The sequence below is a fragment of the Pecten maximus genome, chromosome 10 (assembly GCF_902652985.1).
Source record: "Pecten maximus chromosome 10, xPecMax1.1, whole genome shotgun sequence".
Lineage (NCBI taxonomy): Eukaryota > Metazoa > Mollusca > Bivalvia > Pectinida > Pectinidae > Pecten > Pecten maximus.
Genome location: NC_047024.1, coordinates 5,389,086 through 5,416,668, shown reverse-complemented (window position 1 = coordinate 5,416,668; position 27,583 = coordinate 5,389,086). Strand labels below are relative to the sequence as shown.

The 27,583-nt window shown below is 36.7% G+C and overlaps 1 protein-coding gene across 1 annotated transcript in view; it reads left to right on the top strand.

The window, feature by feature from the left end:
* LOC117336294 (excitatory amino acid transporter-like) overlaps nt 1-27,583 on the top strand; it is a 64,003-nt gene that overhangs the window by 11,514 nt on the left and 24,906 nt on the right. Inside the window, exons 2-4 of the mRNA XM_033896783.1 lie at nt 8,959-9,033; nt 9,975-10,097; nt 13,214-13,301. Of these exons, the coding sequence (XP_033752674.1) occupies nt 8,959-9,033; nt 9,975-10,097; nt 13,214-13,301 (286 nt within the window). The remainder of the gene's footprint in view (nt 1-8,958; nt 9,034-9,974; nt 10,098-13,213; nt 13,302-27,583) is intronic.

Below are 27,583 nucleotides of genomic sequence, written 5' to 3'. Positions count from 1 at the left end.
TAATGTGGTATGAGGAGTGTAATACTCTCTACTATACTGTTGTACGATAATGTGGTATGAGGAGTGTAATACTCTCTACTATACTATTGTACGATAATGTGGTATGAGGAGTGTAATACTCTGTACTTGACTATTGTACGATAATGTGGTATGAGGGGTGTAATACTCTCTACTATCTTATTGTACGATAATGTGGTATGAGGAGTGTAATACTCTCTACTATACTATTGTACGATAATGTGGTATGAGGAGTGTAATACTCTCTACTATACTATTGTACGATATTGTGGTATGAGGAGTGTAATACTCTGTACTATACTGTTGTACGATAATGTGGTATGAGGAGTGTAATACTCTCTACTATAATACTGTACGATAATGTGGTATGACGAGTGTAATACTCTCTACTATACTATTGTACGATAATGTGGTATGAGGAGTGTAACACTCTCTGCTATAATATTGTACGATAATGTGGTATGAGGAGTGTAATACTCTCTACTATACTACTGTACGATAATGTGGTATGAGGGGTGTAATACTCTCTACTATAATATTGTACGATAATGTGGTATGAGGAGTGTAATACTCTCTACTATACTATTGTACGATAATGTGGTATGAGGAGTGTAATACTCTCTACTATACTGTTGTACGATAATGTGGTATGAGGAGTGTAATACTCTCTACTATACTGTTGTACGATAATGTGGTATGAGGAGTGTAATACTCTCTACTATACTGTTGTACGATAATGTGGTAGGAGGAGTGTAATACTCTCTACTATAATACTGTACGATAATGTGGTATGAGGAGTGTAATACTCTCTATTATACTATTGTACGATAATGTGGTATGAGGAGTGTAATACTCTCTACTATACTATTGTACGATAATGTGGTATGAATAGTGTAATATTCTTTACTATACTATTGTACGATAATGTGGTATGAGGAGTGTAATACTCTCTACTATAATATTGTACGATAATGTGGTATGAGGAGTGTAATATTCTCTACTATACTGTTGTACGATAATGTGGTATGAGGAGTGTAATACTCTGTATTATAATACTGTACGATAATGTGATATAAGTAGTGTAATACTCTCTACTATACTATTGTACGATAATGTGGTATGAGGAGTGTAATACTCTCTACTATACTGTTGTACGATAATGTGGTATGAGGAGTGTAATACTCTCTACTATACTGTTGTACGATAATGTGGTATGAGGAGTGTAATACTCTCTACTATACTATTGTACGATAATGTGGTATGAGGAGTGTAATACTCTGTACTTGACTATTGTACGATAATGTGGTATGAGGGGTGTAATACTCTCTACTATCTTATTGTACGATAATGTGGTATGAGGAGTGTAATACTCTCTACTATACTATTGTACGATAATGTGGTATGAGGAGTGTAATACTCTCTACTATACTATTGTACGATATTGTGGTATGAGGAGTGTAATACTCTGTACTATACTGTTGTACGATAATGTGGTATGAGGAGTGTAATACTCTCTACTATAATACTGTACGATAATGTGGTATGACGAGTGTAATACTCTCTACTATACTATTGTACGATAATGTGGTATGAGGAGTGTAACACTCTCTGCTATAATATTGTACGATAATGTGGTATGAGGAGTGTAATACTCTCTACTATACTACTGTACGATAATGTGGTATGAGGGGTGTAATACTCTCTACTATAATATTGTACGATAATGTGGTATGAGGAGTGTAATACTCTCTACTATACTATTGTACGATAATGTGGTATGAGGAGTGTAATACTCTCTACTATACTATTGTACGATAATGTGGTATGAGGAGTGTAATACTCTCTACTATACTACTGTACGATAATGTGGTATGAGGAGTGTAATACTTTCTACTATAATATTGTACGATAATGTGGTATGAGGAGTGTAATACTCTCTACTATACTATTGTACGATAATGTGGTATGAGGAGTGTAATACTCTCTACTATACTACTGTACGATAATGTGGTATGTGGAGTGTAATACTCTCTACTATACTATTGTTCGATAATGTGGTATGAGGAGTGTAATACTCTCTACTATACTATTGTTCGATAATGTGGTATGAGGAGTGTAATACTCTCTACTATAATATTGTACGATAATGTGGTATGAGGAGTGTAATACTCTCTACTATACTATTGTACGATAATGTGGTATGAGGAGTGTAATACTCTCTACTATAATATTGTACGATAATGTGGTATGAGGAGTGTAATACTCTCTACTATAATATTGTACGATAATGTGGTATGAGGAGTGTAATACTCTCTACTATACTACTGTACGATAATGTGGTATGAGGAGTGTAATACTCTCTACTATACTGTTGTACGATAATGTGGTATGAGGAGTGTAATACTCTCTACTATAATATTGTAGGATAATGTGGTATGAGGAGTGTAATACTCTCTACTATACTATTGTTCGATAATGTGGTATGAGGAGTGTAATACTCTCTACTATACTATTGTACGATAATGTGGTATGAGGAGTGTAATACTCTCTACTATACTATTGTTCGATAATGTGGTATGAGGAGTGTAATACTCTCTACTATACTATTGTACGATAATGTGGTATGAGGAGTGTAATACTCTCTACTATACTATTGTACGATAATGTGGTATGAGGAGTGTAATACTCTCTACTATACTATTGTATGATAATGTGGTATGAGGAGTGTTATACTTTCGATTGTGGAAAAAGCTAAAACCTCGTCATTTCCTTGGACCTGAAATTCTTGACTATATGCCCCTTTTTTATCTAACTATACAGAAAATTCAAAACTTCAAAGTCGCTCGTCGCTGAAAAATACCCTCACAGTTGCACTTTCGCAACTGTTTGTACGGCAGGCGATATAAAACTGGAAGAAATTGAACATATTTTGAAAATGACATCTGCACCACACACTATCCATTAACATTCCAGCCTCAAAAAAGCGTGACAAAAAGGTCAAACAATATGTTTAAATATAACAAGCTCTTAAATTTATTCCAGTGTAAAATATAAAAATACATTCAATATGCGATCAATGGATTAGGCGTTCCTACTCAGTTTCAACATGTTTCGCTTATATCTTCGAGTTAAGCCGGACGATAAAAAACAGACTGTCATTTCATATAGAGTTTTTTATATATGCTAAACATACCCATGCAGATGTTACATTGTCAATGGGCGCAATTGTAATTCATGTTATGTGAGGGTAGTAAGATATTACGCAAATGACAGCACATTTACTGTTCAGTATACATTTAGTAATAAATCACTGATATAAACGTCTAATAATCAACGCAATGATATACTACATTTGTAATTTACTATGATGATATGCTATAATGATATACAATGATATACCACAATGATATAGTATAACGATATAAAATTATGTACTACAATGATATAGTATAATGATATAAAATAATATACTATAATTTGTTTGTTTGTTTATGTTTTACGGCCCATCGACAACTAGGGTCATTTAGGGCCAAACAATATACTATCGTTTTTTTTATTTTTAAAGTTAAAATCAGATAAAATTTGTCATCTTTAAAAGCATTCGTATTGTATATTTAGATCATTATGATAAAAAAGTTGGTTAAAAATGGTAAAATATATATATGTAGGAATAGATTATGTGAACTTTGTGATATAAATAAAACGTCAAAGAGAGTAACGCAAACGACATCAAAGTCTATAAAATAGATCGATTTATTTCAAGTAGTTAAATATTGTTTTCGAATCCACGGAACTGAAAAGGGTTTTCATATCCGGGACTCGAAAGTATTTATCACGAATGTGCTTGAAATCGGAACATTCTATTAAAAAATGCTCCACTGTGAATTGAGCATCACATGCATATCACACCGGTGGATCCTCTCGTTTCAAAAGGAATGAATGAGTAGGATATGTGTGCCCGGTACGAAGCCGAGAAAGGACTATTTCCTCTCTACGATCCTTCCGACTTGGTGTTGGTGTTTTAAGTTTTGGTTGTACTTTAAAAAGTTTGTTGCTTGTCTCGAGAGACCAGCGTTGCTGCCATTTACTCTGAATGGCAGAACTAATTACAGGTTTGAAACCTGTATGTGGTATTTTGATATTTGTTTGTTGCAGATTTATAGCATGTTTTGCTTGGCGGTCAACAAGTTCGTTGCCTTTAATTCCGACATGGCTCGGAATCCAAAGTAATGTTATTTTGCATTTTTTTATAATACGAGTTATTCGTAAAACAAGGTTTTGTATGAGTATATTATTTGGATCTCGTAATTGTAAATTCTGAAGGACAGGTAGAGAGTCGGAACAAATGATTGCCTTTCTAATGCGTTGTTCTTCGATATGGTCGAGGGCCAAATCGATGGCACATGCTTCTGCAGAGAAAATAGAGGCACCATCTGGTAAGCGGATTGAAGAGCAATGGTGATCGGAGTAGCATGCTGCAGAGACCTTTTCTCCATCTTTTGAGCCATCAGTGTAGATCTGAACGTGATCGGGAAAATCTTTAATGCATTCCCGAAAGGAGGATTTGTGTTCTTCGGGTAATGCACTCGATTTTGCCCTCTCGTGTAGAGTTAGGTTAATATCCGGTGTTTCGACAAGCCATGGCGGTACACCCGATACGGTGTATTCGCCTATGTTGTCTAAGCTTATGTTAAGTTCATGAAGAAAATTCGAAATTCTAATGCTAAATGTTGGTAAGAGTTTTTGGTTTTGAGTGAATATGTTTCGGTATTGCGGATTGACAACAAGATCAAAAGCTGGGTTTTTTGGGTTGGATTTCAATTGGGCGGCATATTGAAGAGCAAGTTTTTTCCTTCGGTCATTTAAAGATGGTTCATTTACAAGGTACAAGAGTATTATGTAAGGCCTGGATATCTAAATTAATATACAAGGTACACGAGTATTATGTAAGGCATTGCTACAATGTATCTAAAGTAATATACAAGGTACAAGAGTATTATGTAAGGCCTGGATATCTAAATTAATATACAAGGTACAAGAGTATTATGTAAGGCATTGCTACAATGTATCTAAAGTAATATACACGGTACAAGAGTATTATGTAAGGCCTGGATATCTAAATTAATATACAAGGTACAAGAGTAGTATGTAAGGCCTGGATATCTAAATTAATATACAAGGTACAAGAGTATTATGTAAGGCATTGCTACAATGTATCTAAAGTAATATACAAGGTACAAGAGTAGTATGTAAGGCCTGGATATCTAAATTAATATACAAGGTACAAGAGTAGTATGTAAGGCCTGGATATCTAAATTAATATACAAGGTACAAGAGTATTATGTAAGGCATTGATACAATGTATCTAAAGTAATATACAAGGTACACGAGTAGTATGTAAGGCATTGCTACAATGTATCTAAAGTAATATACAAGGTACAAGAGTAGTATGTAAGGCCTGGATATCTAAATTAATATACACGGTACAAGAGTATTATGTAAGGCCTGGATATCTAAATTAATATACACGGTACAAGAGTATTATGTAAGGCATTGATACAATGTATCTTAAGTAATATACAAGGTACAAGAGTATTATGTAAGGCATTGATATCTAAATTAATATACAAGGTACAAGAGTATGATGTAAGGCCTGGATATCTAAATTAATATAGTCGTTATAAGAGCATTATGTAAGGCCTGGATATCTAAATTAATAAACAAGATTGAAGAGTATCATGCAAAGCCTTTTCAGTGATAATAGGATATTAAATGTGGGATACAGTGGGTAGTATAAGACCAGAATCAGCTTTACTAAAGGTACATCACCATCTAACATCATAGTAACTAACAACTAAAATGAATTCTATAACATTTTGCCTTGACTGGAGGCAATATCCTTCAATTGTTTATAAAAACAAACAAGACAGGATGCTTCTTTATTTTCAGAGTCATTAAAATGTGTGTATATTTAACAAAAGTTGGCGGTTAAAAACTTATTCTTTTGTGGTCTCGTGAGGCGACTAGATGAATTTGGGGGCTGTATAAGAATTAGCTCAAAAGGATGTAATTGATCTGAAATTCTAAACATCTTACTGACAGAGATGTGGAGATCCAGCTGTTTTCACTCACATCCCGATTTCTCTCGAACTTTGCATTATCATACAAATTATAAATAGTTGCCTCACCAAAACATATATCATTTTTCCCAGTTTGGTTTTAAACAGGAAAGATGAGCCGGTAATCCACTTTTATATTGCACGTGTAGGCATCCGACAATGTATAGCTTGAGATAACTTTTCCTGTATTTGACCCATTAAGCACCCAGCCTTTTGCAGGAAGCCCAACTCAAGGTTCTGGTACCCACTTCTACGCACAACAGAAGAGGTTTTTGTAATGCCAAGAGCAACTTTATCGTCACGTTTTTTAAAAAAAAAGTGTACAGTTTCTGTCATGAGCGATACTAATGACTGTAACCCACGTCATATATAGGTGTTTTTGATGACGTATATTCCCGAGTATGAAAGTTACATCTTCCGTGTTTATAATCTGATTAGGAATATTGTATGTCCTATATTTCACTGGTTTTGGTCCTTACTTAGACATACAATGACTTGTATTTCTAATTTATTACACATGATGTATATTACAGGGTTTAAATGGAAAAGGGTACACATGTCCTTCTGCCTACATATTACCTGTAAATGGGTAAAATGTAAGTTATTCATATAAGACATAGGCTATATACGTTGTATAGACATGCTGGGTACATAAAAGGGTGTCTTGGTCAGCCACTCATACTGGTATGTGAGGTGAGTTCATGACTTGACAAAGCACCATATATCAATGACATATATGTAAGTGCTCTCTCAGGTGTATGTTCCATATTTCAGCACCATAGTGTGCGATATATTTGGGAAACATTTTATAGCATTTCTTTTTCAACGAATTTATATGCTTAATATACTTTTACAACAAGTTTTTAACAAATAATGTTATGGTCATTGGATATCTATGATCGGATCGTACTGTACCTGTTAAGGATGTTTCTCTTTCTTCCCGAAACTGTTTGTATCTCTGACTAGCATTGTTTTCTCCATTCAGAAGAATGTATTCAGGAATCAATGTTAAGCAATGTTGACACAGTAAAGTGTTGCAAAAGTTTTAAGATGTGTGATAGGAAGCCCAAGCAATGGGTGAAGACTTTTGTGACCCTGCTTCTTCCGCTTCCGCAGGAAATGTTGGCGAATTCAGCAATTATTTTATTAGCCATTGTTCTATTAATTTACAATATGTATTCATTTTCACCTATCACTTATACATCTTGTGCGTCTTTCGCTTTTACTGAAATAACGGTGTCCTGCTGACTCTTGTGGATCTCCGAGCCATCTTGTTGACAAAGACTTACATCTAGATGTTCATGTTAGCCTTGAAATTCTTAGTCCACTAAAAGATCATCTCGATGACAAGGCAAAAGCTAGAATCAAATGCGTCCTTAACTTTTTGGGGAAAAACTGACTGCAGGTAACGACAAAAATCGCCTTGGTTGTTCGATGATATCTGATGATGATTGCAAGGCATGGATTGGTTGGTCAATTGATGATATAATCAATAAATACGACTTGTGTGTTAGCTATCTTTCCAAGGGCAAAATGTGACTCTTCGTATAAGGGTTTGGTTTGATTCTGGCTAAAGATAAATGTTCCATGGCCACAACTAGGGTTACTAAAGGGAATCGGCAACTGTGGTGTATCTAAAACATTCCATATGGTAGCTTCTGCACAGAATGAGAATATGGTCATACAGTATCTATGTACTGAGCATATCATCCGTGAATTTGCCAAAAAAACTGTTTATAGCGACAGTGTTGCAGTCATCTTGGATGAAACATACATCTATGTTTAAAAAATACAGATACTCACATGTAAAGGACATTGTGCAGTGGTGGGAAAAAAGTATGATATGTCAAATTCATGAGTTTTGTTCTTCCGGATTCTTCTGGACAGGTATGTGTCAAACACACTGAAAATGGTACCAAGATTACTAAGAAAGTCATGGGATCTGCTGACCAGATGAAGGCTACAAACCAAGGACAACATGATTGTATAGGGTTCAGGGTTGTCCTTCCTTGATGATCTGGGTTTACATCACACGCTATCATATTTACAAGCATGTGTACCCAGCATGAGACATTGATAGAGAATCAGGACGGGCCGTGGGGATTGTCGAGATATTCCATGAGTTCTTTGAACAAGGAATAGTCTTCAAAGAACTGCATTTGTTAAGTTATTATGTAGAAATAATTGATGACCAGTGTCAAACTCCATTTTGAAGCAAGTATCTTTTTTAACCATATCATGCATAGATGTTGGCAGTTTTTGTTATGATATACAACGAGTTATCCAGGCCAGAAAGGCCAATTATAAAATGGTAATTAATAAAATAGGCACAGTTTCACGTGATTGGGAGATTTTTACCAAGAAACCTATACTGGTAGTAATAAGATATTCCTAGAAAGGTCAACAAAACTACAGATTGAAGGATAGAGGCCAGTAAAAGATAACCATATACTTATCAGTAGTTTGTCTTAATTCGTGTATTACTGATGCAAATTCATTTCACCTTATTTCATTTTTAAAAACTGATCATCATCATCATCATCATCATCATCATCATCATAACCACCACCACCACTACCCTCATCATGATCAACAATAACGAATCCATCATTAACATGAATTTGATATATGTTCAAAAGATGGAAATAAAAGGTCTCACAGTCGCATACCTATGTATGGTAAAAAATAATTACAGGCCCTTTTGGTGTCTCCAAAGGATTTGGGAATAAAAAAAACATTTGTATAGTAATGAAATCTTTGGTACCAACATACCGGAAAGCTTGAAAGGATGAATTTTGAAACCATGCCTTTTGTTTTATAGGATTACCAGGGGAGATTTTCATGAGAATGTTGAAGGTGACTATATTACCAGTCATCGTATGTAGTATCATTCAAGGTGAGTAAACCTGCACATGCGAGTAGTACAACTAGCCCCAGACGTCAACTCATTGTCTCCATAACTATTTCCACGCGCTGACAAAATAATCGAATTCCCTCATCATAGAATACATCAAAATATATAGCGTTATATCAGTTCACCTACACAAATACTACCATCGAGTATTCAGTCAACAGCAAAAAGGTTAAGAAACCAACAAGCTTAAACATAGCGAGCCGATCAATTCTGATGATATGGACACGCATCAATAAAATCTGGACACTAAATCGAAGTTACACGAAAGTATCCTATTGGAAACATTGAAAAAAAGTACAAAGATAGTAAATGGGTTGAGGAAGGTAAACGTCTACAACGTTATTGGTGACACTTGAATTGCTAATCTAGGTCAGACCTCAACAATGTCATGGTATCAAAGTAAGGAAACGGGCTAGTGAAAACGTAACCATTAGGCATTATAATAAGCATCAAATTTATAATGTTACAAAGTAGAAACGTGTATAGCAATTTAGCTTAAAATATTATGTCTTCGGTTAGATGTGTTAAATGTGTCTGCATAAAGTATGTTGATACGTATAATAGTTTTGATGGTGCCGTTCTGAATAATTTGATAAACATTGAGAATACGTGTAGTATTAGCAGTTTTACACGTACTGTGCTGTACAGTTTGAACAAAAGAAAGCATAAATAGTTTTTTTTATTGTCATAACGATTTTACATGTCTGGCAATTAATGGTTAATTTAGCTACAATGCAGTCAACGTTTGAAAAATAGAGTTTGAGTAGCATGGTAATTATATGTTGTTACCGATGTTTACCTTGACTGATGAGTATTTAACAGTGTGATTTCTTAATAGCAATGATATGTGTTACTCTTCTAATTTTTCCAAGCGCCTAATGAATTCCATTTTTCATACAATACGTGTCGTAATGGTATTACAGGTACCGCCACCATGGACCCTCTCTCTCACGGCCGGATCAGCTTACTATCTTTAGGGTTGGTATTACTGGCCAACTCTGTGGGCTCACTGACCGGGATCATCTGTTACTACATTGTCCGCCCAGGTAAGTAATTCAGCATCATCCAGTCAGATAGGTTATCCGCATCATCTGATCAGGTACGAAATTCAGCATCGTCCCACCAGGTAAGTATTGTCCAACCAGGTACGAAATTCAGCATCGTCCCATCAGGTAAGTAATTCAGCATCATCCAGTCAGATAGGTTATCCGCATCATCTGATCAGGTACGAAATTCAGCATCGTCCCATCAGGTAAGTAATTCAGCATCGTCCCACCCGGTAAGTAATTCAGCATCGTCCCACCAGTTAAGTAATTCAGTATCATCCCACCAGGTAAGTAATTCAGCATCATCCCACCATGTAAGTTTTAATACATCGTCCCATTAGGTAAGTATCGCCAGATCAGGTAAGTAATTCAGCATCGACCAACAAGGTAAGTATCATCAGACAAGGTAAGTAATTCAGCATCGTCCCACCATGTAAGTGTTTATACATCCTCCATCCAGGTCCCACCAGGTAAGTATTAATACATCGTTCCGACCAGGTAAGTATTAATACATCCTCCAACCAGGTAAGTATCAATACATCGTCCGACCAGGTAGGTATGGTATAGTTATACGGATTGATGTGATACTCATGAAGTACCAGCTGACACCGGTTTCACCAATTTCCCTTAACTTCAGAAATCCCTTAAACTTTGTTTTCATAGGAAAGTATTATTGGATTTAAGAGAAAAATCGTTATCAAAAAGCTTAACTTAAATTCTGTTAATACTTTCCTATTGAAAATGGGGGGAAATTAAGAAATTTCCTCGAGATGAAGGAATATTGATGATACTGGGGCTTGGCTCTTTATCATATAGAAACTAAAGTCGATATAACAGAACGATGTTAACAGTATAGCGTCCTTCAAGAAAACACTTTGAAATTATTATAAAGTCTTAACATCCGGTAAGATACCAAACTTGAACTGCATCAAATCATTTCAAGCGTCCACGTCCATATGTGTGAGCTAAAACTAAGACTGATTTTTATTCTTGAGTCATCGATATCGTCTCCACATTCGGAGCTACAACAATGACGCGTTATCCTGTGCAACTGTGGTCAGAGCGGCACAGCCATACTCAGTATTGATAACACAATAAAGCATTCTGTACAGTATATACATATTTATTTACAGTATTTATAAGAATATTATATAGACAAAATGCACACACACTCGCACTCACACTACACATAAAGACATATACAGTCTTTTGAAAAGTTCTGTCCTCTTCCCTTCAAATCAACTCCTCTGGTCCTCTGTCCTTATCACGTCACATGAGTTACCAGCTTTGAGCGTAAATGTAGATACTTCAGTATCTCATAACACTTCAGTGTTAACATAACAATCAGCCGATATCGGAATCATCATCACTGCCACATGGAAACCATACAGGTATACATGTAGGTCGAACTGTTGACCACTGACTTTTATGAGTCAACTGCATCACCGGGAAACAAGGCTGGGTTATACCGCCACTGACTATCACATGTAGATGACCCTGTCATGGTCAAAACTGTTACTGTGTTGGCTGGTCCATCTCACCCAGTTCCCTTGATAATCCACGGTAGAAAGCTGGTAAATACAGAAATAGGACATAGTTTCTAGAAATCCGTAATATTCCAGGTAGTTTAAAAGTCTCTTCGCGTATACAAGAGCTAGATATTTATTTCACTTACGCGCTTCCATACATTTACACTCCTAACAAACTGGGGTTTCCAGATATAGAATTGATATATAAATTCATGATAATTAAATAACATTACTTAAATATTACTATAATTACTGAATAATATAGCATACTTATGCGAATTACCAGTTAGGTAAACATGCGGGTCCACAGCGTACAATAAATAATTACAGTCTATCACCTATGGGCCTCCATACCTATAGAAAACGCATACGCTTACTTTACACTAAATACATGACAATAACTGGCCCGTATACAACTAATACATGACTGATATACAAATATCTTGCTTATACAGCTTATTGATACTATAGTTACCATTATAACATATAGATAAAACAATAACCAGTTATAGAAATTCAAACATACACGTAAACAACTCAGTCACGCACGAGTGGACCGCATCAACTATAAATGCTTGACCGGTCTCCTACAGGTAAATACTATAATCCAATCGGATAAATACATGGGCAATATAAACCAAAAAGGGCAAACACTTACCACAGTCAGCTTTCAGTGCTTTCACTCATATGAGACAAATATAACAATGTCTCCAATACCTCGAACGATCCTCCGTCCAGAGCGTGCCTTACCGATCGTCCGTCATCTGGTATCTCTCGCGCCTTATCGAAAATACTTACCTGACAGAGAGGTCCGACTTATAGGTAGCGCACCACTAAATACAAACCCTACATACATCCCACATAGAAACACCACAAAAATACTTACCATATATACCAATCTAGTTATGCGAGCGTGACACCCTGATATTATACAGTAATTGTATGGGTGTGAGGGAAACAGCACTTTTATTTCGATTGTCATTCCCTCAATTGTGGAGGAGACGTATTATAACTATTAATAAAAGTGCTATTTCCATAAATACCCTTACAATAACTATTTATTCTAACCACATTTCAATTAGTCCATCTTTCGAACCAGTGTTTATATCCTCCAGTGTTCCTAATGCTTTTCCCCGAAGATTGTCTTTCAGTTTACAGACATTTTATACTTGTGTGTAAGCGCTGATCATGATTTTTTTTATAAACAATCCTTTCTACCACTTTTTCATGTAGATTATCGAATATTGTAGATAAAGCCAGAACAATTTAGTAAACAGATTGTGTCAGCTTCGTCTTGGTCTCGAAAACGATTTGAAAGCGCTTTCGGACTTTATCTTATCACGATGGAGGGCGGTAGAGACGATCCGAAAAATTTGAATGCGGGTTAAATACATGTAGCTCATTCCGGGTAAATAGCATATTTGACTATTAACCCGGTTAATAACATTTTTGTGAATGTATTTCAAATAGCATTTATATTGTCTACTATATTGTGTAAATAAGGTTAACTGTCAGTTTGATATGGAATAATAGTAATCAATGAAATCAATCAATCTTCCGTATGGATATCAAATATTTCTCCTCCAGGTGAGGGAATGGCAATAGACGATGAAATACACGTTAGAACTATCAGCAGAGCTGTACAGCCACACGATATGTTCGCGGATCTTATAAGGTGAGTTGGGTTGCTATTGTGGAGCCTGTTATACGTAACTGTGATATTTCCCGTTGTAGAGTCATTGTCACCGTTACATTTCTGTTCATGTAAACCATGACTCTACATCATGATATTAGACAAAACATTAGCAAAGATAGAAAAAGGTATTGCTGGAGGACTACGAAATCAACAAATCGAAATTACAGGAAATTGAAAGCGTCTACCACGTGACCTATAGTCATGCCACATTCATGGTCTTGCATATGACCGTGAAGCCGAGAATTCGTTAAGGTCATAGATACTTTCTTGATAATGATATTTATACAACAAACCATTTTATCATCATCATCATAAATCTTTGTTTCTTCCTTGCATGGATAATTAAATACACAAGAAATCGACAAGATAAAAAAAAAAAAACCCAGTTCATGCATCGCGAATTTAGAGAACTTAAAAAATACCTCATTGATGCGATGTATCCACAACGACATGATAATGTGTTACAGTCCACGTGTACTTGGACCTTCCCTTTATGTATATAGCATATTACAGACGTTTTAGGGGCTAGATTTAAAATTCGGTAGAAATGGCACCCCCGGTGTTCATTATATACAGATGGATGATAAAGAACTCTTTGACCAAAAATTGACCCCGCCTACGTTTCTCGATGAATAAAACTCTGATGGATGTAGAAAAATATGCGTATGATCGTTGAAAAGATTGATAAATTTCCTTTCTGTAACATCCTTTACTCTTTTCTCGTTTTTGTTAGAAATTGTCACCGTCGATCGTGATCAGCCGTCCGTGGTCAGTGTTATGATACAGTAGGCGATCGCGAGCTGCACAGCCAATTGTAACGTTTTGCGAGTTAATGAGTTTGGTTTATCACAGAATATTTACATTTACACTGTATCCCCACTATACAACTTTACCAAGCTCACTTGAAGGTTACGAGTCCATAACTTCCAAACCTTTATTATGATGTCATTATTATTGTGTCTCCCCTTGCCTCAGAGTAAATCTGAACTGCATCTAAGAGCCTATGGATACAGTCACGATCACATGACGTGATTGTAACGTCATTTTGATCAGCATCACGGAAATGCTTCGCTATGTGCTACGAATGAGTCAAAGGCAGTGATGATAATGATTGAGGACAATTATGTTACTGCGACGTCATTTTCGCGATATGTTGATCATCGTCACGGCAAGGCTTTGTACTGTTTGTTAGATTGCTTACAATTCAATCACAGAAAGGATGTTGATATTAATATGCTAATCTTTCAAATGAAGTGCTTTAGATCCTTGTGATTTTACTTTCCAGTCGTATGTCGCAAGTCATGTCTTATCTTCAAACATGATTTAAATACTAATTAAAACTTGTTTTAATGTCATTTATGCAGGCAGACGAATTTTCTTATGTAGTAAATATTGTATTGATTATGGAAGGAGGCATGTTTGAGGGACGAGTGACGCAGTCAATTGTATCTCGGTCGCGCATTAATTTGTCGCTATTTTATACCACTATAAATACCTAGCACGCAGTTGATCTAACTTAGAGGCTGAAGACAAACATGGTGGAGTAAGGTTCGTACGGTCAAGGCCAACTTCTGAAATTGTGTTTTTTTTATTTAAACTGTAGTTTACAATTGTAAGCTTTGTATTTGACCGTGTCGAGTTGGCTTATGTTGTTGTACTTGGTCATAATTTCGTTTAATGTTTGGACGATTCGTTGTGTTGTTCATGGACGAATCGTGAATTTGTCTCCGACCAAGTTCAGATCACCTGTGTTGGACAGGATGGTGGTAGAATTCATCATATGTATGCTCGGTGGATATCTTAACATTATTCAGGGCGATGAGCCTTCAGCTGCCTCAGATTGGAGGAACTTACCTAGATCGTGTAGTGTGAAGGACACGAGGGTGACCGACCTATTTTCCATACCTAAGTGGTTGTTGGCAGGATTCCAAGTTACGCAGGTTGGATTCATGTAGTTATATTATATAGACAGACGACAAGATCTACACCTGTAAATATATAAAATGAAAATGTTGACTTGGTAAATAAGGCTATTTGTTTTTATTGGAAATATAAGGGTTTTAAAGATGGCGTGTTCGAGGATATGTGTAGGGATGGTGTCCATTTAGCTGCTCATGATATGTACAAGTATTTCTACTTTACTACTTAATTCTACCCTTCATGGCCTACGATTGCCATGGCCCAGCAGGTCTTGTACCAACATCGGCAGAAACAAATAATCATTCCAGCGGAGGCATCAGGTGGCCCATCAAGGTCATCTTCCGACCTAATCCTCCTTTCCGAATTCCAATGGATATGTGCCTAAGAACATTCAGCCCAGTGCTATTACCAATACAGAGATAGTACAGAATATGCAAGGACAGTTTAGTGCTTCTTACAATTATAACAGCATTTCATGACCTCTCGATCATCATGTCGACAGTAAAATTAAAGCCAAAATTCACGCAGACGAATTTAAAGATTTCGGATATTAATTGGTTCGGATCACTCTTAAACCAATCATCAGATAGTGAGCAATTCAAGATTCAGTTGAATGGGTCTGAATTGGCCATTGTTCCAAAACAAAGCAAAAAAATCATCATCATAACCATTGAGCAGTGGTTTTCATGCGTACGATATTCCATCTTTCATGAAATACGCTGACATAATACACACACTCAACAGGATGTCGGGAATTGCTGTAAGAATGTAATTATGATACTCATTTTCACCACTGGCACCAAATTTATCGCAATTTGTCATGGGGTGATATGCACAGTTTTATTTTGAGGCGATAGCCATTGGGTTTGAAACAGGTCACACGATCCCCCACCCTTTTTCAGCATCCCATTCTAGCGAAAGGAAACAACTTTCCAACGGGAATTTGTTGGTTATTCAACAAATCGGGAATTGGTAGAAAATGCTTTAACTTCGCAATCCTCCACCTCTAAAAGTAGTCAAATTGGGCAGGCCAACACAATCCCAAATCATCGCCCACAAAACAAACCTCAAACAAACCATAACCTCCATACTGCTATTGATGCTCCAGGTTTTTTTTTTTTTTTCTCACATTTAACAGGTTATCCAAGTGATTACTTTCAATTTGTACATGGAACTTTTACTGACGGTTTTTTTGTTACATGTTAAGCACGCGTGTCGGAAATCCATCATGCGGACACTAGGGGTTAAATAAGGAAGGAATTCTGGGATCTACTTTCTGCGGGAGACAAGGAAATATTACTGTTTTTGTGGAGAAACAAAAGCCTTGAAGAACTGTGTTATAGCTGCTGCGGAGCCAGCGATTATACTGGAAGTGCACTTCCATGATGACGATCACTTATAATGAGAAGTCATCTGTAAATATAACATACTATTTTAGTGTGGAACTTTAATCAGAGGAATTTCATTATGTAATTTCTGGCTTGACATATTCTTTTTTTTTTTTCTTCTTCTTTTTTTTTCGCACTCAGGAAAAGGTTTATTTTCAGCATCAATGCATGGTAACAATGTGACATAAAACATACTGTACGTATTTCTTTTTTAATTTCCTGTGGGCTTAAAAATAATAAATAAAGAGTGAAAACAAAGATAAAGTTAGATTTAGAGAGGGCGTGTGATAGTGTAGAGGGGGTGGGGGTAGAGATGGGATAGGAATGAGCGGGAAGTGGAGAAAGAAATTAGATAAATTCAGATTGCGAGAGGGAGATAAAAAGTAGGGGTGCAGGACAGAGGGAGGGAGAGATTAGGAAAAAGAGAGAGAAGTAGAGAAATAACACTAAAAACAGGATAGATTGAGACGAGAGAGAGATGAAAAGTGAGGTGTTAACTTGTACTGAGAGAGAGAGAGAGAGAGAGAGACAGACAGACAGACAGACAGACAGACAGACAGACAGACAGAGATAGACAGACAGACAGTCAGAGAGATACATAGTGAGACTGAGAGAGACAGATAGAGACCGAGAGAGAGACCGAGAGAGACAGATAGAGACAAAGAGAGAGTCAGAAAGAGGGGTCTACAGTAAGGAGTGTGTCTCAAAAATATATTTCTAAAAATGTCATATATATCCTATGTCGTATTTTCCCATATTTGCTGATGGTTTTCCTTTTTTCCTTGTCATCATAGTGCTTCATTTTTATTATTTATTTATTTTCTATTTTTTATGCATTCAATTTTTTTTCAAATATTTGAATTATTTTTTCAAATATTTGAATTAGTTCATGAATCATGAACACGGTCATCTGATCTATTATATCGAGAGTTCAGTTTCTGTGTTGGTCATATCAACTCTTATCACTTCCAATGATGGTCAATACAACAGACCAGACACCACAATTTTTATTTCCATTGTTATATCTAAAGGTTTCCCAATTTCAATGTTTAGCTAAAAATCACGATAGTTCGGTTTCCGTGTTGGTTGTATCAAATACTTGCCTATTCCACAAACCATCGACACAACAAACCAAACACAAGAGTTGACTTTAGATACAAAACTTGTTAAATCATTTCATAAAATGACATATTCTTATGTAAATACTTACATTATATTTTATGTATATAATTATTAATAATTTAACCACGTGTTACCGATATTGGATATTTTAATTAGGTTGTATATAGCAGGTGTGTTTAAAGTGTTTTATTTCATCTCAAGATGTCGTGTGGAAACTTCGGTTTAATGCCATTATAGCAGGAACTCGTAAATGTCAGACGGGACATGTGCTTGTTGATCGATAACTAATATAATGGTTTTAACCTTTTATGGAAATGTAACTCATTTATCAATAATTTTGAATTTAACTAAATGTTCAACATGTAGAAAGTAATTTATTCAAATATGTAACATGTTGTTAATGATTGTATGTACTATAATATACCTATAACTGGACTTACAAGATAACTGTTGAACATTCACCAGACTTGACGAGTTGAACATTCACCAGCCTTGACGAAACATTTTACTGACACATAAGGGTGTTAAAGGATGTCCGTTAAACGTTATAAGGAAGAATCTGATGCAGGATTAATAATTTACAATAGGATCGAGTGGGGACGCTGGTGATGGGGGAAAATGTAATGGGTATTTAGAAAACAGGTTGGTAGGATGTTTATATTCTTATTGAAGAACTTTGATTAATCCTTGAAAATGGGACGAATGTAAAATAACTTGTCGATTTATACAAGTTCATACATGTAGTTATAAAAATAAAGAATGAAACTTAATAAATGACCTTATGAATTCAATTCGTCCTATGTATAGCCTAATATATTATATAAGGGATTAATTAGGCCTATTAAGTAGCTACACCGTGGCACACAGATCTTGACCGGCGGTCAGGGGTGCGTGACGTAGCTGATTGGGACCGGACTTGACTTGAGTGAACAAAGATTAAAACCTTCAACCAACCAATCTAAACCTCACACGTGATTGTATTACATGCAGTATCAAGGCCACGCTCTTTTAGGTTTTCGAAAAATCTAAAATCTGCACTTGATAACATCACAGTTTTAAAACAAGAGCTTGATAAAGAAATTCGGCAAGGACGCATTCAAAGCCCATTTGGTTCACCTCCTTTTTCAAATTTTCAGGTTTCTCCATTAGTCTTGGTTCCAAAAAAAGGAACCAAATGAATTCCGTCATGCTTGGTCATAAACAATTTGTGATATCCTGATGGATCGTCTATCAATGGTGGTATAGACTCAGATGACACTATCTTACCAAACTAATGATGATGCTATCTCTCTCACCAAAAGCTTCGGTTCTGAATCTTTACAGGCAACATCTGATATTGAGTCGACTTTTCGGCTTATCCCGATTCATCCCCAAGGCTATGAACTATTAGGGTTCCAGATTGATGGCAAATTTTATTTTGATACATTTACCATTGGGATGTTCCATTTCATGCCGCTTTTTGGAAGTTTTAAGCTCAGCAATACATTGGGTAATGGAAAACAAATATCTGGTTGCCGGTATGGTTCATATTCTGGATAATGTTTTGTTTGTCCGTCCACCAGTTTATAGTACTAAATGTATGGGGGATCTCACTTTTTTTTTAAAGTTTTTGCCATCAGACCAGCATTCCCATCAAACAAATTAAAACAGTTAACCCCTGTAATTTCTTAACCGTTTTATGCATTGAGTTAGTGTAAAGATGGAAGCTAGACTTTCTAAAGAAAAAGTTATCAAAGCTCGCCAACTTTTACAGCAGTCGCAAGAAGGTAATTTTAAGAGAGCAACACTCATTAATTGGATTGCTCAACTTTGCTTGTAAGGTAGTGTCTCATGGTCGTACTTTTTACGGCGTATGATTAGCCCGACACGTGGTCTGCAGAAACATCGCCATCATATTCGTCTGTCTAGGGAGGCAAAAGCTTATCTGGCAGCATGGCAAATTTGTCATTGACTCATTCAACGGAGTTTTCATGATTTTGGCTGATAGATGGGTTGCTGTACCAAAGCTGCAATTTTCCACTGATGCACGCAATCTGGGCTTTGGGACCACTTTCAAAACATCCTGTTTTTAGGGGGGGGGGGGGGGGGGGGGGGGGGGGTTGGCCATCGTCTTTTACCTGTTACCAAAGTTACAGTGAAAAAATGTTTGCCATTGTATTGGCAATTGAAACAAGGATGGATAGTATTGCAACAGCAATACAAAGTCCCCTGCCTGAGCTAGGACTGCACCTATTTATTTCCTATTTTTATAACTACATGTTACACTGATCATGTATACCAAGTTTCGTTAAAATCGGAGTAGTACTTTAGGAGGAGTTGTCCGAACAAGCCTCAACCAATGAGAAGCCGGCGGCCATTTTGAAAAATGGTTTTTCGGGAAAAAAATGTGGAATGCACAACTACACATTATACTGATCATGTATACCAAGTTTCGTTAAGATCGGAGTAGAACTTTAGGAGGAGTTGTCCGGACAAGCCTCAACCAATGAGAAGCCGGCGGCCATTTTGAAAAAAATGTTTTTTCGGGGGAAAAAAATTGGGATGCACAACTACACGTTATACTGATCATGTATACCAAGTTTCGTTTAAATCGGAGTAGCACTTTAGGAGGAGTTGTCCGGACAAGCCTCAACTAATGAGAAGCGGGCGGCCATTTTGAAAAATGTTTTTGTGAAAACAAATATGGAATGCACAACTACATGTTATACTGATCATGTATACCAAGTCTCGTTAAAATCGGAGTAGTACTTTAGGAGGAGTTGTCCGGACAAGCCTCAACCAATTAGAAGCCGGCGGCCATTTTGAAAAATGGTTTTTTCGAAAAAAAAAAATGTGGGATGCACAACTGCATGTTATGCTGATCATGTATACCAAGTCTCGTTAAGATCGGAGTAGTACTTTAGAAGAAGTTGTCCGGACAACTGTTGCGTGACGGACGGACGGACGGACGGAGGGTAAACCTAAAGTCCCCCCGTTTTTCAAACAGCAGGGGACTAATTAGGGGCCGTCTTAATGCAATTAATGTGTCGTTTGCACTGTGGCAATATGGCTGTGGTCGATAGTATCAACAAACAGACCAGCAAAGATCCCACTTTGGCACCCCAGCAAGGCACATTCCTGGTAAAAGTAGTTTTGGCTGACCATTTGTCTCGTTTACAGGTGGACTTATTCCGACAAGCGGCACCTCACATGGAACGGCATCTCACGCAAATTCCGGATCACCTCCTGACAATTTGAGTAGGTCATTAGTACATCTGTTGTCCAAAGCATCATCACCCCAAACAAGGCACACGTACAACAGAGCGTACCCAGTTGTTACAACAGTTCCTTGTGAATACCAATCAAGCTATTTCTATCATACCTACTAAAGTGGGTACATTGGCTTATTTTGTTACCCATCTGTATGAAATCGGTCTATCTTCATCCACGATTTCTGCGTATATTGCAGCTATTGGTTATCTGAATAAACTGACAGGCTGCTCTGATCCGACAGAGTCATTAATCATAAGTTATTAACAAAGAGTCACGATCAGAAAGTCGTTCACCTCTAACCCTATTTAATTAAGTCAGTGGCATCACTTCCATTTGTATGTCAAACAAACTATCAGATTTACCTTCTTAGGTATATATTTCTACTAGCATTTCATGTGTTACTACGTGTTGGAAAAATGACCCTTATAATAAGTCAGCTTCTCACGTCATTCAGCTAGAATCTTGCATAATTCCAATGGCTGTCCCTCCGAACTCGAATTCACGTTTCCAATCATTTAAGGGTCGCTGTAACATACGGTCTATTTTCCTTTTAGCAGTACAATGTAAACCAACTAATGTTGCTATCTGCCCAGTCGCTGCCCTCCATGACTTTTTAAAGCTGCGCGGTCATAAAATTGGCCCATTTGTTTTCCGAACTGTATACAAATTATTCATAATTTAGTAATTGTTTGGACAGGAGTAGCACTTCTTCCATATTCCAGCCACAGTTTCAGAAGAGGTGCAGGCAGTCATGCAGCTGCAATGGGTGCACCAGACAAAAACCCCAAATTGGCACTCGTTAGCTTTTAAACGATACATCAAGATGCCAACCTTCTATGATATTTGACCATTTCTGTGTTATCAAGGTTATGGGCATAGGGTCAGGAAGTTTGGTCTTCTTAGCCGTTGTAATAGGTCCAGCTGGACGTGGCATTATAGCTTTTGGGCATAGGGTCGAGAAGTGTACTGTAGTAATTTTTTGTGCATTGTTTGCATATTTCACAATGATAAATATTTTGTATTTTTGCCTCATTTTTGTTTGCACCAGAACGTGTTATTTTACACAGAGTCGTAGTCAAGTTGATATAAGGTGTATTTCATAAATATATTCTAAATTGTGCAATCTGGCGATAGGGTCGAAAGAGTTCTTGCAAAGAACTATTTTACAGGTTTTTATTGTGTACACTTACCTATTGCTTGGGCAATATGGTCTTTTTGTATGCTACTGTGTACCCACCGTCATAGGGTCGAGTAGACAATATGGTCTTTTTGTATGCTTCTTTGTACCCACCGTCACAGTGTCGAGGAGGCAATATGATATTTTTGTATGCTGTTTTGTACCCACCGTCACAGGGTCAAGAAGGCAACATGGTCTTTTTGTATGCTTCTTTGTACCCACCGTCACAGGGTCGAGAGGCAATATGGTCTTTTTGTATGCTGTTTTGTACCCACCGTCACAGGGTCAAGAAGGCAATATGGTCTTTTTGTATGCTTCTTTGTACCCACCGTCACAGGGTCGAGGAGGCAATATGGTCTTTTTGTATGCTTCTTTGTACCCACCGTCATAGGGTCGAGTAGACAATATGGTCTTTTTGTATGCTTCGTTGTACCCACCGTCACAGGGTCGAGGAGGCAATATGATCTTTTTGTATGCTGTTTTGTACCCACCGTCACAGGGTCAAGAAGGCAACATGGTCTTTTTGTATGCTTCTTTGTACCCACCGTCACAGGGTCGAGAGGCAATATGGTCTTTTTGTATGCTGTTTTGTACCCACCGTCACAGGGTCAAGAAGGCAATATGGTATTTTTGTATGCTTCTTTGTACCCACCGTCACAGGGTCGAGGAGGCAATATGGTCTTTTTGTATGCTTCTTTGTACCCACTGACACAGGGTCGAGGAGGCAATATGGTCTTTTTGTATGCTTCTTTGTACCCACCGTCACAGGGTCGAGGAGGCAACATGGTCTTTTTGTATGCTACTGTGTACCCACCGTCATAGGGTCGAGGAGGCAATATGGTCTTTTTGTATGCTGTTTTGTACCCACCGTCATAGGGTCGAGGAGGCAATATGGTCTTTTTGTTTGCTACGGTGTACCCACCGTCACAGGGTCGAGGAGCCAATATGGTCTTTTTGTATGCTTCTTTGTACCCACTGTCAAAGGGTCGAGGAGGCAATATGGTCTTTTTGTATGCTACTGTGTACCCACCGTCACAGGGTCAAGAAGGCAACATGGTCTTTTTGTATGCTTCTTTGTACCCACCGTCACAGGGTCGAGGAGGCAACATGGTATTTTTGTATGCTACTTTGTACCCACCTTGAGTTGTCATGATGTAGTATACACTCGGCATTTTCCTATCTGTTTTGTTAACTTAGCATCCATTTCTTCCGGGCATATGGTCGGGAAGTAAAGGTGGTATATCATGGAAATTAATATGTTCAGCTTCCAGAATTGTATATCCACTACTTGTGGGCATTGGGTAGGGAACGTACGTTTATACATGAACAGATTTGTGTGCAGTAACGAATGACAGAGTTCTTTAATCCTGTGTTCGATACATGGTAGTTTATTTTGTTGTTTGGTTCTGGAATAAACGCTTACATTTTCCATGTCATTCACCTTTCTAAAAAGATATTGCTGACCACTATTGCTGCGGATGGGGGATGATTTCTACAACACACAACATGTGTACTGTAAGCATTTACAGAAATCATTATTGCGGGCTTCGACCGCCATCTAAGACTTTTTGGAGATGATATGTTGTTATCGAAAGAGGTATTCTCTGAAGCATTTGTCGTTTAATAGAATAAACGGACATATTCGATTCAAATTGAGTGTCTTTGTTATAATTATTACTATACTTAGTAAAATATCTACCAAGCTTGCCATGCTGGTTGCCCTGTATAAAAATATGTACACAACCATGTTCTGACAATTACGCGTACTCGACTACGAGTGGGCTAGGATACCGCTAATCAATTACAAGCTGTGAAAATACGGTCCAGACGCTCGTCACACCTGTCACAACATCACAGGTGTATGTGCTTTTAGGCGTTTTAATCGCCACGTACCAATTATTCATTGCACATCAAACTTGTTCCGAATTGATACTTTTGCAAGTTGTTTATAAATAAGCTTGAGTTGTTTTTGTTTTTTTGTTTTTTGTTTTTGTTTTTTTTCTTCTTCTTTTACAATTTCGTTAATACTTTAGGGAATTCATATTCTATTTAAATCAAACATATTTACATTTAGATTCAGCGAGTTTCGTTTTCTCTACAAGCAATCAGAATTCGTATCTCAAAAGTTTGAAGTTAAAACAATTATCATAAGTTGGCTCCTTAACATCACATATATACCATGGATTACGGTAAGAAAACCACTATAGTCAAATGGTTCACGCTTTGTATTTTTTTCTGTTTTACTATCCTTTCATGGGTAAGTTTTCAATTTCGGACAACTATCGGAAAATCCAAGATAGCGGTATCTTCAAGTGGATTTGCAACATATCAATTGCTTTTTCACATCTTGTATGAATTCTAAACTTCTATTATTAGAAGTATTATAGTCGAAATCAAAAAGGGTATGCAACAGCCCATGACCTCATGATCATGGCTATAAACAGGGTGATGCAAGTCGTTATAAGTTAGAATAGTATATTATTAAAATATAACATGTTCTTTACGGCCCGTTATATTAGAAAATTTAAATGTTATATACGGCCTGTTATTATAGAAAATGCCGCAAACATAAACTAAGTTGATGGTATTCATATAACAAATCCATTTCTAACGAATGATGTACCGAATGTTAGAAATATATTAGCATTTTAAGACTCCTGATGGATTCGTTTTGGTAACACTTGTTATTAACTTACTCACAAAATGTAACTCGAAATATCTATTCAGCACTTACATGATTGTTGTCTAATGTTCATTAATCGCAGGTACGTGAGGGGGGTGTCACCGAAACGTGGTCAACGGTTTTGGGGCTTCGAGTGTGTTTCCGAGAAAAATCGCAATTACGCTAAAACTAAAGTCTTTTTCATTTAGCACTTTCAGCATTTTCAGTTTCATCCTAAATGACCTAAGCTTTATATAGCAAATCGTTCCGTGTACACTTAAAATTCACACATGCATATGATTTGTTCATCATGGGGTTACTATGAAATTATGCATTCATGAATGTTACAATTGGTGCATTCCGCCACCTTCATTCACTAATTGCCGATAATTGCTCACATAAAGAGATATCGTTAGCGCGTACTAATGAATATTCAAAAACTGACGTCAGTCCCAAGCAAGTTGACGGCAACGTTACGAGAACTTTCATGGATGTCGCCCAACAATTCATGAAGAAATGCTTTCTAAAGATTGCCTTGGGAAATTGACCTTACAACATATTGTTTAGGAAAGTCTGCTCTGGGTTGATAGAAATTAACACATTTCTCCGTTGTAAAATACACTGTCTCCGACGTTCAAACGTTTTGGCGCCACAGTGTTTGTTTACAAATGCACGATTTTGGAGGGGAAAGATTGTAACAGTCGTGACTCACGAGCGTGTATTATTGAAACGAGAGTGTATTACTGGCAAATAATACACGATTTTAAGCCGATCAAAATTGCCGTTGCATAGCAAACGTGGTAGAATTACAAATAATATGTCAGGGATAGCTAAGGTGATTTTGTATCGTTTTTCAAATGATTGTTTCTCAAATTACCTATTTGGGATTATGTGTGAACATCTGGCTCATCATAAAATCTACAACATAATATAATTGTTAATTTTGCCTAGTCATTGATCAGTCATTTGGTCTGTATTGACTTTGTACACGGTTTCAATTGTTTTCCAGAAATTGTACACCCTTTTGATTTATCAGTTGTTAATAAGTCGAATAAAAGGATTGAACAATATAGGACCTAACAGCTGCCGCTTATATTGTTCATAGTTTTAATTTGAATGATGAAGTTATGCTTGTAGTCAGTTATATTGAACTCTTAACTACCAAATCAAATCTGACAGATTTTAATGTTATACATATATGTATGGACATATATCCTGGTCAGCTGTTCTGGAGCCCTGTGTGACATATCTTACTGTCATCATAACATGATATCATAACATCCTTGTAGGTCTCGTCACAAATCATACACCAATAAAAACTTGCTCAGTTTATCTTAATTTACAGGTCAGGTTTTACAAAAACATTTGTATGGTACCATCTTAAATAAATGTTTGGTATGTCTCAACAACATCGCATTCATTTATTTTTAACCGGTGCATACTCTCCTACCACTATTTAAACTTCAGTTCCATCATTCTTCCTACCCAAAAGTATCTTCAGAAGTCAAAGAATTGAGGTAAAATTTGAAAATAAAGGTATTGACCAGTAAACAATATCATATGGATATCATAATATCAAATGATGGGGGAATTATTTGATGCAAACGTTTTTATGAAGATAAGATCATATAACAAAAAAAAATTATGTATGCATAATATTTATGCTGAACTACAGTATCAGAATATGTGATACATTGTACATGGTATTTTTCAACGGAAAAGTGTGGGATATTTGAAATATCATTCATTGTAAGTTTGTACAAGTATACAAGTTGTGAAATTAAAGTCTGATATAGAATGATGTTGGAACATGTCTGATATAAACATTGAGTAAAGTTAAAGTTATCAAATTGCAAGTAAATTAACATATTGCATATCATAATTCTTGTGGAAGAGGAAAAAATCTATATGATCAAAGTATGAAGAATAGTATTATTATATCATGGAAGTATGACTTGATTACTGTAACTGGGCGATTGTAAATATGGAGGGATCCCAGCTAGGACCCTAGCTCTGGCTTACCTTCCTGGCTGAAAATGTTTTAGGTGGATTAAAAGAAGAACAGAAAGGAAAAATATCCCTTCAATACAAAAAGCATTCCCTTTAAGTGATTACTATAACTAGAGGTGAATCAAAGCAGACTTCCTGTGTTAACTGTGTTTCGTGAGTTGTATCACTTCCAGCAGTTAAGAAATATATCTGGTACGATAACTTTGCCTAGTTATACAGTCATCCGTCCATGAGAAGGGAACGGCAGGGACAGTAAAAAATCGAGTTTTGTACCATCATGTTCGTTATAACACTCACCCATACCACTCGGCTGTATTCATTAAAATCTTGAGAAATATTGTCACAACTAAGATTAGCCGCCACACCTAAGTTAATTGATATCAAATTCGTTATAACATTTATCCATACCGCTTAGCTGTGTTCATCAAAATTGTGATAAATATTGTCAAAACTTGGGTTTGCCACCACATTATCAAATTCGTTATTACATCCATCCATACCACTCAGCTGTATGTTAGTGTCTACATCGAAAGAATAGGTGTATTTATCTTGAGAAAGATTTCACAATTAGGGTTCACTGCCACAGCTAAGGTAGATATTGCAATCATAGAACTCTTTGAGACTTGTAGTTTGAGTTTTCAAGAGACGGTGAATCGTCGTCATATAACGCATAGTTCCGTCATCTTCAAAATCCTTTGACATGGATATTTGTATACATTTGGTGATACCT